Source organism: Anabrus simplex, chromosome 2 (genome assembly GCF_040414725.1).
Source record: "Anabrus simplex isolate iqAnaSimp1 chromosome 2, ASM4041472v1, whole genome shotgun sequence".
NCBI classification, from domain to species: domain Eukaryota; kingdom Metazoa; phylum Arthropoda; class Insecta; order Orthoptera; family Tettigoniidae; genus Anabrus; species Anabrus simplex.
In genome coordinates, this window is record NC_090266.1 from 683,877,584 (window position 1) to 683,892,506 (window position 14,923).

The 14,923-nt window shown below is 38.8% G+C and overlaps 1 protein-coding gene across 2 annotated transcripts in view; it reads left to right on the plus strand.

The window, feature by feature from the left end:
* Acph-1 (Acid phosphatase 1) overlaps positions 1–14,923 on the plus strand; it is a 261,970-nt gene that overhangs the window by 129,342 nt on the left and 117,705 nt on the right. For both annotated transcript variants that reach the window (XM_068226254.1, XM_067141277.2), the window contains one exon: positions 4,886–5,071. In XM_068226254.1, coding sequence (XP_068082355.1) covers positions 4,886–5,071 — 186 coding nt within the window. The remainder of the gene's footprint in view (positions 1–4,885; positions 5,072–14,923) is intronic.

Below are 14,923 nucleotides of genomic sequence, written 5' to 3' on the forward strand. Positions count from 1 at the left end.
ATGTGTCGTCTATGCTGTCGCATACACCGTCATCTCAATGTGGACTAAACTTCGACGTGTTTCGGGTATACAAGGAACATCTTTAGTACCGGGAATTTCCATTGCAGTCAATATTGTTACAGACTCATCTTCTATTGCTAATAATCTAGCCAGTCATTTCGTGGATGTGTCTGGTTCCAGGAATTACCATCGTGATTTCTTCGCTCTGAAGCGGGAGGCAGAACGTCATCAACTCAGTTTTGCCTCTCAAGCTTCAGAGGACTATAACGTGCCCTTTACGGAGTGGAAACTCCGCAGCGCCTTGGCGCTTTGCAAGGACACGTCTCCCGGACCAGATAATGTCCATAACCAGATGTTGAAACACCTTAGTGAGGATAGTCTTTGATATCTCCTTCATGTGTTCAACCGAATCTGGATAGAGGGTAAGTTTCCATCACAGTGGCAAGAGGGTATAGCAATTCCTGTCCTCAAGCCTGACAAAAATCCTAAGTATGCAGGAAGTTACAGACCTATTTGCCTTACAAACTGTTTGTGTAAGCTTTTTGAGAGGATGGTGAATCACCAGCTTGTGTAGTGTATGGAGAAAAGAGGACTTTTGTCCGAATACCAATGTGGCTTTCAAGCCACTCGCTCAACCACTGACTACTTGGTACGCCTGGAGAGTTCTATCCAGGAAGCTTTTCTCCGAAAACAGCATTTGGTGGCTGTATTCTTTGGCTTAAAAAAGGCATATGACACCAGATGGCGATATGGCATCCTTTCAGTCCTGTATCAATGGAATTTCTGAGGTAACTCGCTGGTATTTATTGCGAATTTTTTGTCCCTCCGTCTGTTCCGTGTCCAAGTAGGAAGGGCATATTCGCAATACCACGTTCAGGAAAATGGAGTCCCACAGGGATTGGTTCTTATTGTCACTCTGTTTGCGATTGCCATAAACAGTATTGTCGCTGCTGGTGGTTCAGCGGTAATGCTGTCGCTATATGTAGGTGATTTTGCTCTGCATTATAGCTCACAAAATATGGCCATCGCTGAGCGACAATTACAGCTTGCTATTAGAAGAGTAGAACAGTGGGCCTTAGAACATGGCTTTCGGTTTTCAACTGCAAAGACCTCTGTTGTACACTTTTGCCGGCAGCGCACTCTTCATGCAGATCCTGAGCTTTTTGTAGGGAATATCGCTCTACTTGTAGTTGACTAGTTGACACCGATTTCTTGGGCTCCTTTTCGATAGAAAATTGTCGTGGGAGCCACACGTGCGGCAGTTAAAAGCGAAATGCACTAAGAAGATTAATATCTTGAAGTTTCATAGCAGCACTACTTGGGGGGGGGGGGGGGGGCAGACCGCATGGTGCTCCTACGATTTTATAGGGCACATATTTTATCCGGGTTAGACTACGGCAGTGGAGCATATGGATCAGCAAGGCAAAGCATCCTAGCCCAACTGAATAGCATTCACCACAGCGGAGTTAGGTTGGCAACAGGAGCTTTTCGTACGAGCCCCATTGCTAGCCTGCTTGCTGAATCTGGTGTGCCGCCTTTACACCTGAGGCACCCCCGAATGCTTCTGTCCTTTGCTGCAAATTTGTGACAGATGCCATTTCACCCAAGCTATCCTTGCATATTCCACATTGGAAACCGTCGGCTGTACGCTGCTTACCCTCGAGCATCGCGGCCGGTTGGAATATGCTTGGATAGCAGTCGTAAATTATTTGATGTACCTTCGGTTCCTTGTCTTGTCGGATGACCAAGTAGGGTACTTCCGTGGACAATACGATGACCCAAGATCATTCATGATTTGCACACCGGCCCGAAGGAGAACACGGACACCTCCATTTATTGGAGACTCTTCCTGTCCGTTGGGTGGCCGGTATCCATGTTCAGTCATCGTTTACACGTATGTTTTGAGGGCAGAAACGAAAGTGGGCTGTGCGTTCGATGTCGATAATGATAGGTTTCTTTTTGCTCTCCCAGAAACCTGTAGTGTGTACACAGCAGAGCTCTATGCTATCTGTGAAGATCTGCAGTATACACTGTCCGATGAGCGCCTCCACTTTCTGCTGTGTATTGACTCCTTGAGCTGGCTACAGTCTATTGATACCTGTTTTCCTGGGCACGCTCTGGTACAGCGGATCCAGGACCTGCTGGCCGGGTGTTTGGATGCCGACACCAGAATCACGTTTATGTGGCTCCCAAGGCACATGGGTGTAGAGAGAAACAAGTTAGCAGATAAGGCTGCCAAGGAGGCAGTTACATTGCCCCTGTTGCCTTACAAGGTTCCAGCAAGTGATATTCGCTCTCGGCTGAGACATTTGGTTATGTCCCATTGGGAGATCATTTCCCAATAAGCTGAGAGCGATTAAACGTACAACGAAGGTACGGAGGACATCCCTTCGGGCTTCTCAGAGGGAAGCAGTGGTACTATGTCATCTTCGGATCGGCCACGGTATAGTAATGCACTCCTATTTTCTGAGAGGATAACCTTCTCTGGTGTGTACTCGCGGCAATCATCTTACCATGGTACACATCCTTACGGAGTGCGTGGACCTGGTCAATCTGCGCCATAGTCTAAAACTTCCGAGTACCATCTCTCTCATCATGCGAGATGACGAGCAGTCAGCAGACCTCGTCATGCATTTTATGAGGGATAGTGGTCTTTTTTCTTGTGTGTTATGATGTCCTTTGTGTTACTGTATTTCTGTTAACTGCACTTTTATCCCATTGACTCTACTTAAGTTCGTGTTTGCGTATTTTAATGTGTTATTTTAAATTCTGGCTAGTTGCTTTACGTCGCACCGACACAGATAGGCCTTATGGTGATGATGGGACAGGGAAGGGCTAGGAGTGGGAAGGAAGCGGCCGTGGCCTTAATTAAGGTACAGCCCCAGCATTTGCCTGGTGTGAAAATGGGAAACCACGGAAAACCATTTTCAGGGCTGCCGACAGTGGGGTTCGAACCTACTATCTTCCGAATACTGGATACTGGCCGCACTTAAGCGACAGCAGCTAATTTTAAATTCTAACTTGAAATATATATAGATACTGTACTTCCAGGCAATGCGTTATTCCATTGTCACCTGTATTCTATAATTTTATTAGAAAATAAGGCATTGCGAATTAGATCCACTGATTGTTTTAATCTCATAATCATTTTTCATCACCATTTATTTTAGATTCTAGTCAGTGGATACATTTTAAAATTTTAATTATGTCGTTTTGTTCCATCTCGTACCATTAGGGGCCGATGACCTAGCTGTTAGGCCCCTTTAAACTATAGACATCTTCATCTGGATATGTCCGGCCTCCGGATTGTTCTGGAATAAAAATAAGAATAAGAAAATTTATTCACCACTGATCATTTACATGGAATAGGTTTTGTTATCCAATACTACAGTATTATTTATATTATCTATATGAAAATGAAAACCTACAACCTGTTTTCCAGTCATTGACCTGGTCAGGGATGTAATGAATGAAACATATATAGGCTGTTATTACAATGGGGTCGCCACTCCCAAGGTGATTTTTGAATGGGTGATAAATGCTATGAAATGAGAATGGAGAGTGTTGCTGGAATGAAAGATGACAGGGAAAACCGGAATACCCGGAGAAAAACCTGTCCGGCCTTCGCTTTGTCCAGCACAAATCTCACATGGAGTCACCGGGATTTGAACCACGGTATCCAGCGGTGAGAGGCCGACGCGCTGCCGTCTGAGCCACGGAGGCTCCTTTATATTATCTATATACAGTTATTAAAAGTCAATATTAACAGTTTTCCTTTCTAAGAATTCCTTTACATCATAAAATGGATTTTCCAACATCCAGTTATACAGTTTCCTTTTAAAATTATTGATGGACACATCCTGTACAGAGAATGGTAATTTTTTAAAAGATGATATACTATTTACTTTATGTGAGTTACCTTTTTTCACAAGTCTTTGTCTTGGGACATCAATATTACTCGTATTACGAGTATTGTGTTGATGGATATTTTTCCTGATGGTAAACTCATTAAGATGTTTTTTAACATACAATAATGAGATAAAAATGTATAGATTTATAACTGTTAATATTTTAAGCCTGATAAAAAGGGGATGACAGTGCTCAGAAGAACCAGCTTTACACATTAAACGAATCAGGTGAGACCTGCGAGTTTCATTCAGTTGGTGTTGTGGTTTCAGTATGTGTTAGTTGAGCTTCGTCAGTGAGTTCGGTACAGGCAGTCTGAGATTGAGTTGACGGCCTGTACAGTATTTGTTCTGCGTATCTGTCACCGTGTGGGGACTCTGGGGACTCTTGGGCCAGTCGCTGTGTAGCGAATGTTGAGTGCTGAAGTGGCGTAGAAGAGAACACTGGATATTGGTAGGGGACAGGGAACAGAGGTTCTACTGGAGTGAATGGGCAGTGTACATCATTCTGAAATGCGAGACTGTTGTGTGAAGGTTGATACGAGGACTGTGATAGCAGCAATGAGAGGAACTGTTACGTTGAGTGAATGAGTGTGAATGAACAGAGAGAATTTAGAGAGAGTACAAACTGTGTGGTTGTATGATCTGTACTGTGACTTGTAAGTAATGATCCTGGTATGCCTGCATGTGTTAATGTGTAGACACAGTAATTAGATAATAAATTGTAGGAGTTTAACGCTACCAGTTGTAATATTCAATTATCTATTCTGCCAACATGTAACAATACATTTCCTATTTATGTATATTAGGGAAATATTTTTTTCTACTAATATATTGTTGAGTACAAAGACTTCTTTGGTGAAATAAGTTTTCTACTGGTAATTTTTCAAATTAATATTTAATTTAGTAGTGAAACCTTTAACTTATATTAAATAGTGTTTGTGTGTGGACTGACTTCTGTTAACCTTTTTATATTTCAGGTATTGGCTGGAAAGAAACCATGCCGGAGATATGAACTTGAACTTGAAAAGGTTATGCACTCAAAAAGTATGCAACATATAAATAAGATCAATGCTGAGCTTTTCAGATATCTGAGCGAGAAGAGTGGAGCTGATGTGAAAGATGTTGTTACATTGGAATATCTGTATGATGTGTTGCATTGTGAGGTAAGATTTCTACAAACATTCTCCTTTCTTTAAGAAACATTTTTGTACGTAGAGGGTAGCTTGTCCTAGTGTAATTTTAAAATTAGAATGATATGAAAAGGTGAAAGCCCTAAGGAATCAAACCTGAATGGTCCTGGTTTTGTTGTTTACAATTTAATTTTGGTAGAATGGTCAGTGTTATAATACCGGTACCCTCTCCCTTCCAACTCATGATGGAAACAGCTGGGCTTGTAGGATTTAAAGGGATGGAGAAAAATCCAGTTGGTTCCAACACTGGCTTAAAGCATATAATAAAGAAAATTAGTGCTGTCTAAAACTAATTAAGACCCCAGTCACCACCATTCCCATTGTGTTTAAATCTAAGAATTTCATTTTTGTCCGTATTGAACTGAGAATGGAAGATAGGAAAACTTAAAAGGGTCCTCCTTTTCAATACAAAAATGTTATAGTTTCTTTATAACATGTATTTGCACTTGGAACTAGTTTCGACGCTGTTTGGCGTCATCATCAGCCAAAATGTGGGAAATAGGCCAGCATGTAGGCATTTATATTACACAAGGCGTTACATTAAACAATACACATCTTACAAGGAGATAAAAACAGGGACGAATATAGAAACAAATGAATTGTTGAGAAAGCAAAAGTTATACAAATTAAAAATAACCTTAACCACACATCTTGCAGTGCGAAAATATTCGTCTTGAATGATTCCTGAATACAAAACACACGTGCACACATTTCTGAAGAGCCAGCAGGCAGGAAAAAGTAAAGTGAAACCTTAAGAGTTCTTCTGAGAAGAGTTCATCATTTTTTCTATGTTCCGACTAACTAATGAAGTCTCCCTTGAGTTCTTGATAAACATACACAACAGGAAATTCTCCTTCACTCTCAACAATAGCTATAAAGACCAACGGTAAATTTCATTTTAAATATTGTGCAGAGACGTGAAAGCATGATCTTGAACATGATATAACTCCTTCATTTAACCCAATTTTTTATACAAGGTGTTACATTAAACAATACACATCTTACGAGGAGATAAAAACAGGGACGAATGTAGAAACAAATGCATCGTTGAGAAAGCAAAAGTTATACATATTAAAAATAACCTTAACCACACATCTTGCAGTGCGAAAATATTTGCCTTGAACGATTCCTGAATACAAAACGCACGCGCACACATTTCTAAAGAGCTAGCAGGCAGGAAAAAGTAAGGTGAAACCTTAAGAGTTCTTCTGAGAAGAGTTCATCATTCTTTCTATGTTCCGACTAACTAATGAAGTCTCCCTTGAGTTCCTGATAAACATACACAACAGGAAATTCTCCTTCACTCTCAACAATAGCTATAAAAGACCAACGGTAAATTGTATTTTAAATACTGTGCAGAGATGTGAAAGCATGATCATGAACATGATCCTATCTTCCATTCCCATTGTGAGTAAGGATATTGAGGATCCCGTGCGATGATCAGTTGTGCAGACCGGATATGCTTCATATTGAATAGTTATATCCAGTGCTTCTTTTCTGAAATTTTTTTTAGGGTACTCTCAGTTGTAGTCGACGGAACATCACGATCTTATAATTTTCGGCAGTTATGCACCGTGTGATACAAATTCTTATAATTTTGTTAATTACCACCTATTCAGTACAATAAAAACTTACATATTTATTAAGTTGTTCATATGGTACATGTTTTGCTCCTTTTTCGTGAGCATCATCAGCCAATTATTATTTACTTAAGGTTATAATATAATATAATATGTAACATAATATAATATAATATAATATAATATAATATAATATAATATAATATATAAAATATAATATATTATAAGATCATGAATCTATTCTATTGGATTAAGGTTATGCTTGTAAACCTGATTGACAAATCTTATAATATTTTACAAGTCATATAACAATAAAATTATGTTTTTAAGTTAAAACATATTTGTCTCAAATCTATCTAAGTCTAACATTTTATTGACAAAACTCGTCTGGTGAACATCCTTTAAAATTATTTTTAAAAACCTTTTGAGATCTGGCTAATTTGTAATGATTCAATGTTGCTTGACTTGTATGATTGTCGTTGTTCTCTTGTTCTCAAGAGGCTAGGAGTAACACTAGACAATTACGCAGCAGAAAGAAAAATATACCAACAAGCCCAATTTGGAACATACGAGAAAAATTCAAATTCTACATCACATTAGAAAGTGTTTATTCACCAACAAGTTTGTTCATGAACAATATTCTCGTATTGACAACATAAAATTAATGCCAATACAATTTGTGCAAATGTTACTCCAGCAACATTGAGAACAAGTAAAATGTTCATAACATAGGCAATTATCAACTGTAGAAAATTGTTAATATAGTTAACGAAGTTTCAACGACAATCATACAAGTCAAGCAACATTGAATCATTACAAATTAGCCAGATCTCAAAAGGTTTTTAAAAATAATTTTAAAGGATGTTCACCAGATGAGTTTCGTCAATAAAATGTTAGACTTAGATAGATTTGAGACAAATATGTTTTAACTTAGACATAATTTTATTGTTATATGACTTGTAAAGTATTATAAGATTTGTCAATCAGGTTTACAAGCAAAACCTTAATCCAATAGAATAGATTCATGATCTTATATAACCTTAAGTAAATAATAATTGGCTGATGATGCTCACAAAAAAAAGGGCGAAACATGTAAGTTACCATATCAACAACTTAATAAATATGTAAGTTTTTATTACGTTTTTGTTGTATTGAATAGGTGGTAATTAACAGAATTATAAGAATTTGTATCACAAGTAGATCTTCAATACGGACAAAAAATGAAATTTATAACCTGCAATTATGCACCGTCCGGTTATCACTTTTTTGGCTGACATATTTATAGAAAAAATTATTATACTATTTTATTTGTGGTCAACATGTCAAGGTGGTAGCTGCACTCAGTATTTCTAATCAATTTACTTATTTAGTCATTTTGCTTAGTGCCGAGTTGCTGACTGATTTGATAGGTCGATTGAAATCGAAGATTAACTTGTGAAAATTTGACAATACGGGCTCTAATATGAAGTTTATAACGTGCAATCGAAGATTACTTGAAATCTTTTCCAGCTGTTGTGAACAGCGCGTTGACGCCAGCTGATCGATGAACTTTCAAGTCGGAAGTTATATTTGCCAGACTAGATAGAAATGTACAGTTTTCAAATGTTTAAGGGGTATGCGTACCCTGTGTTCCCCCTGAAAAAAAAAAAAACACTGGTTATATCTATGTAACATGTGAGGAGTGTCTGTTCAAAGGATGCTATTTCCACCTTAAGAAAGTTGTGGGAAAACTGCAAGAAACGTAACATAAAAGGCACATGGAAAGTACCCATGATCGGGTTTGGTACAACTTTTAAGGAATTACATCTTTCTGTTCTGGATTGCTCATGGCAATCGATAACATCCAACTACTGTAATGCATGTGGGTGAAATGCTGATTTATTTTTTGGAAGTGGAAATAGCACCTTTTTGAACAGACACACTTTATATAAATAAGTTCAGAGTGAAGTGGAAGATGATATTACATTGGATTGACACATACAAACCAGGAACAAGTGGATCATTTCAAGTATTTAGGATATGTATTCCCCTTGGATGGTAGTATGTTAAGTGAAATTAAATCAAGATGTAGCAAAGCTAATGCAGTGAGCTCACAGTTGTAATCAATTGTATTCTGTCAGAAAGAAATCAGCTTTCAGACAAAACTTATGTTTGCGCTGGTCTGTTTTCAGGCCAACTTTGTTATACGGGAATGAAAGCGGGGTGAACTCAGAATGGTTTTCATTAAGTTGGAAGTAATAGATGTGAAGTTGCGAGAATGATTGCCATTAAAAGCAGTTGGGAACAATGACAGGAAGGTACTCAAAACGGGGAGATAAAGGCTAAGTTGGGAATGAACTCGATGGATAAAGCTGTACATAAAAACTGACATCGGTGATATGGTCATATGAGGCGGATGGAGGATATGTTACTTTGGAGAATATGGGACTTGATCGTGGAGGGTAAAACAAGCAGGAGAAGACCAGGGTGACAATGTTTGGACTCGGTTTATAATTTCAAGATAAAGAGTGTGGAACTAAGCAATGCCCCAGAGGTAAATGTTAACAGAAGATTGTGGAGGAGTATAGTGAATTTACAGAGGCTTGGAGACTGAAATCTTGTATGTATGTATGTAAGCCTAATTCAGACCATTCCAAAGTTTACTCATGTGGATAGTCGAAATTGAAGGAAAATATTAAAATATTGTTTTTAGATTTTATGGTATCTGATTTTCCTCAGATATCAAAATATAGCAAAGGACAGAAAAAGTACCCTCATTGTCTACATTTTAATTTTGGTTTGCATCACATTGGCTAAGTGTTCATGAATATTGTGTAATATTTTAATCGTAACACTCGCTTCAAATCATCTGTTTTCATCTTGTATAGTACAATTATTTTCAGTTGATTTTTGTTTTGTTTATTGAAAGCTTTATAACCATCTTAGAACTTCTTTGCTTAAGCTATGTATGTATGTATGTATGTATGTATGTATGTATGTATGTATGTATGTATGTATGTATGTATGTATGTATGTATGTATGTATGTACAGTAGACTCCCTCTAGTTTGGCCACCTCGGGACAGGACCCTTGGCCAGATTAATAAAAGGCCGGAGTAACCGACAATATGCTATAAAACCAATATTTAGCTTTATTGAAATACAGTACGTAACTAAAGAACCTATTTTAAGACAAGTAGTATTAGTGTGTCTTTACTAAGTGCACTTGCCCGAAATGAGTTGATGTTGTCTTTGATGTCTCCATACACTATTGAAGTTTCACTCCCAGTGAGAGAGAGACGCTTGTGGTGGAAAATTTAAATGCAGGAAAACATACTACAAAAACTTAGAAATTCATTTGTAAATGTACACTAACACTTTGTATAACTATCACAGACTGTTGTAAACAAAACGTAACTATCAACCAACTGATGTAACTGGATTCTGGAGAGACAAGTGGTGACTTATGTCCATGTGAGTGGGGCGCGAAATGAGAAAGGGAAGCATGACTCAAGTACAGGTGATGGCCGGACTTTTTCGGTGGCCGAACTAACTGAAGCTGAACTAAAGGAGGGGGGGGGGGGGGAGTGAGAGAGAGAGTGTTATATTTTTTTTAATGCTCAAAACAACAGAACTTTCTTCCATAGGTTTTAACATCCAATGGATGGTTTGCTAGTGGTAAATTGAAGTCAAGTGAAAATTATAAATAAAGGTGCTGAAGCTGATATAATGGTAATTTATATTCTTTATTTTTCCTTAAAAGTGAATTATGGTTGAACATTTGTGGCCTTAATTGCTTGAAATTATTGGTAAAAATTATAGCTGGACATTTGCAGAGTATTGTATTACAGAGAGAACTAAATGTTTCCTTCTGTCTAAAAGAAGAGCTTAGATAAAAGATCTTCAAATCACATTGATTTATGCTTAGGTGAAATTCAACAGAAGTTTGAACATGAACAAATTGTCTATTATAATGTAGATAACAAAACATAACCTAGGCATCATATAAATGTATGCAATTTTGTTTAAAATATTAATGTAGTAGTTTATGTATATAGTGGCCATAGAAAATGTAATGAAGGAATAAGTTGGTATGAATTTAATTTTGAAAGTTTGTAAAGCTTTTGTGTGAAACACATTTTAGATATATTTGCATTAAAATTAGGTTCCATCAAGCAAACCACATTATGTCCAAACAATTCAAGCCTAATTGAAACTATTTCAAAGTTTACTCATGTGGAGAGTTGAAATTGAACGAAAACATTGTCTTTAGATTTAATGGTACCTGATTTACCTCAGGTATCAAAAATACCCTCAATGTCTACATTTTAATTTTGGTATTTGCATCGCATGGGCTCAGCGTTCATGAATATTGTGTAATATTTTAATCCTAACACACACTTCACATCATCTGTTTTCATCTTGTATAGTACAATTATTTTCAGTTGATTTTTATTTTGTTTCTTGAAAGCTTTATAACCATCTTAGAACTTTTCTTCACTTAAGCTAACTATTGGCTGAAACATTCTAGCTACCTTCTTTGAGGACCAGTTGCATTATGAATCATAAGTTTGCTGAAGTTGTCTCAGTAGTGGTATCCTAATTCATCTATCATGTATGTGGTATATTCAGTAACATGATACTTAATGAAAAAGAGTGAATGTTTTTGTCCTAGAATACTTCTTGAAACAAGGGAAATGTCGTGTAGCTTTTTCTTAAATTTGTCAAACATGGCAGAATTTTAACAGAATGTAGTGAAGCTAGGATTTTAATCCTATATGCTGATATGTCACATATATTGTGATATCACAGTCTCCTGTTATACTTGTACACTGACTTAGCAAATGTCATAGGATAGTCACCTAATAGCGTGTGGGGCCTCCACTGGCCCTGTGAACTGCAGTGAGACGCCATGGAAGTGAGTCGACAAGTCCCTGGTAGTCCTCTGGACGCAGCTGACACCAAATCGTTTGCAGAGCGGCTGCCAATGCTGGTCTGTTCATGGGTGCAGGATCCATGGCACGGAGCCTGCGTTCCAGGACATCCCGAATATGCTCGATAGGGTTCATATCGGGGCTCTTGGGTGGCCATGGCAGTTGTTGGACCTCCGCTGCATGTTCCTGGAACCATTCCTGGGCGACATGGGAGCGATGTGGTGGCCCGTTATCATCTTGAAACACCGCAGAACCGTCTGGGCGCTGGAAGGCCACAAATGGGTGGAGATGGTCTCCGAGCAGCTCAACATACTGCGTACCATTCAAAGTCTCTTCCAGAACAACTAGGGGGCTCATTCCATACCAGGAAAATGCACCCCAGACCATAACAGAGACACCAGCGCCCTAGACCACACCTTCGAGGCAGGCGGATCCATCGCATCATATGGTCTGCACCATACACAGTGCCTCCCATCGACATGGTGCAGTTGAAATTGTGATTCGTCCGACCATATCACGTTACGCCATTGTTCCAGTGTCCATCCCTGGTACTGGCGACAAATGCGTGTCATTGTGCCCGATGACGTTGAGTTAACAGTGGCACCCGTGTGCGGCGCCGGCTCCCATACCCCATAGAACCCATGTTCCTATGGATTGTCCACTGGGAGACGTGTCTAGCATGGCCTATGTTGAATTGAGCCGTGATTTGTTGCACGGTTGCCCGTCTGTCACTATTGACAATCCATCTCAGATGTCGCCGGTCACGGTCATCGAGGATAGCTGGACGGCCGGTCGAGCATCTGTTGTGGACGGTGACACCCGCATTCAACCATTCACGATACACCCTGGACACAGTTGATCGTGTGAAGCCGAATTCCTTTACCACTTCCAAAATCGCACTTCCCATCCGTCGGGCACCGACCACCATACTCCGTTCGAACGGTGTCAGCTCACGACGACGTTCCATTTTACACCTGTCACATGCACAGCCACTGCTCACAAGGTCTCCTATACAACTGCCGCTGGCACAGGGGGCGTGTGGTGCGCAGGCAACACACCTGCGCATCAGTGCTCCGTTATCCCATGACATTTGCTCAGTCAGTGTATATTGGAACTCTCGCAACATAGGTATATTGTAATAGTAGTGCTCATTAACGGCAGCCTTTCAGGTTTCAGTATCTCTTGGGAAATATCACAGCTAGTAGTAGCAGTAATAGATTCTTCTTGTCAGGACAAGACACCACTGAGTGGAAAGCCACACTTCCTCTAGCAAGATTACAACATATTGTGTTGACTGAAAGCAAAAAAGGAAGAGAAACACACTTCTTCTCGAAAATCTTCTCAGTGAAACCAGACCTTCATTGAGGTGTTTGCTTTGAGATATGCTATACAGGTAGTAAAGTGAATAAAAGCAGCATACATAAAAGTTCTCCAATTTTAGCATTTGTATATTATCGTGAAGAGAGTTTTCTTTCAGATTAAGATTAATAAAAGCTATAAAGTCTTAATAGATAGCAATACACTTTTACTTTTGTAGATCAATAAAAATGTATAGAGTTATGTAACCAGCCAAACTTATTTGACTGCTAAGGGTTAAAGAATGAAGGTTGATACAGTATGAAATTTGAAGGGCATGTTGGAGAGACTAAAACTGGAATATGTGAATGATTTCAAACACAGCTAGTAAAGCTACAGGAAAATATATAATAATAGTGTTGCTGGTGTTACATTCCACTAACTACGTTTATGGTTTTCGGAGACTCCAAGGTGCTGGAATTCTGTCCTGCAGGAGTTCTTTTAATATGCCAGTAAATATACCAATACGAAGCTGACATATTTGATAACTTTCATATACCTCTGGGCTGAACTGGGAGTGAACCCGCCCACTTGAGCACAGGAGGCCAGCTCTTCACCTTCTGAGCTAAGTCTGGTGAGAAAAAGATACGTGTAAGCTTTCATTGTTAAAAAACAGTCCTCTTTTGTTAGAATCTTAATCTAGATTATGAAACTCTTTCATATTGTTCTTTGACAACAACTGCCGAACAAACCAGTTGATCACTACAGTGACTTGCGCAGTACTGATTTTATTATGATGTAGAAAAATGTTGAAACCAGGTCAAGCACAAGGTGATTATTATGCTGTGTGCCCAACTTGAATCGTCTTTAATTAGGGGTAATCGGTTACTTTGTGTTCATTTACTTAAAACTAAAAATCAATATACAGACAAGTGACGACTCTTAGATGAAGATAGGAAAAACCCAATAAGAGAACACTTCAAATAATGCTAAACTACAATGACTCTAGGTAAAATTATTATTAAACAAGTGGAAAGTCATTAATTTGTTTTAAAATTTTGCTTCACAATGCACTGACACAGATATAATTTTGGCAATGATGCGATAGGAAAGGGCTAGGAAGGGAAGGAAGCAGCTGTGGCCTTAATTAAGGTACAGCCCCAGCAAAATGTAATTAAAGTAGGGCAACAAAAATCTATACTGAATACATAAGTAGAATCCAAGTGCAGACGTGAAATCATATAAAAAGGAAGAGCAATTCAAACGAGCAAAAGAGCTTTGTGGAAAACGCCATGTGATGTAACAAATCCAACCAAAACGGACAGCACAAAAGAACTTTTTGCCTCAGGAAGAAACACTGTGATAAAGAGTTTCTCTCACTACAAATCTGAGTACTAAATAACATTTGAGAAGAAATTGAAATCCCTAGTGACTGGAGGTACAGCATGATCATTCCACTATTTAAGAAAGGTGACTGAAAGAAGTGGAACAACTATAGAGGTATAATCCTTCTATGTCTGCCTCCATAGCATAACTGTTAGCACTATTACTCGAACCAAGCAATAATCATGTGTTGTGTAGCCCGTAGCCCTGTGCTCAAATCCAGTGGTCTACACACAGCTGCTGTATGAGGTGACTGGACTTGGGGAAGTGTAAGTAAGGATTATAACTGTCCCCAGGTATAGCAATGGGCCAGACCGCCTGCTGTGCCATAAGGAAGAGAGAGACTTATAGACAGTAATTAGTAAGTGTGGCCATTCATGGTTGACTAGAATTTGTGCGTGCGCATTTAGTGTACGTGCACATTTATTGGATCATCCTGAAATAAAGTAATAAAACAGAGTTTATTCATAACAAATTGGTGTCAGAAGTTGGGGTAGACCCCTTGTGTGATACATCATTGTAATCAGCATGAATCAGTGGACCAGATACTGCGGGTTTTGACCACCGTCGGGAACATTCCAGAACATCAGTGAGTAATGAATACACACACATACACATATAAATCTTTAAGCTTTCATCTTATGTTAATTGCTG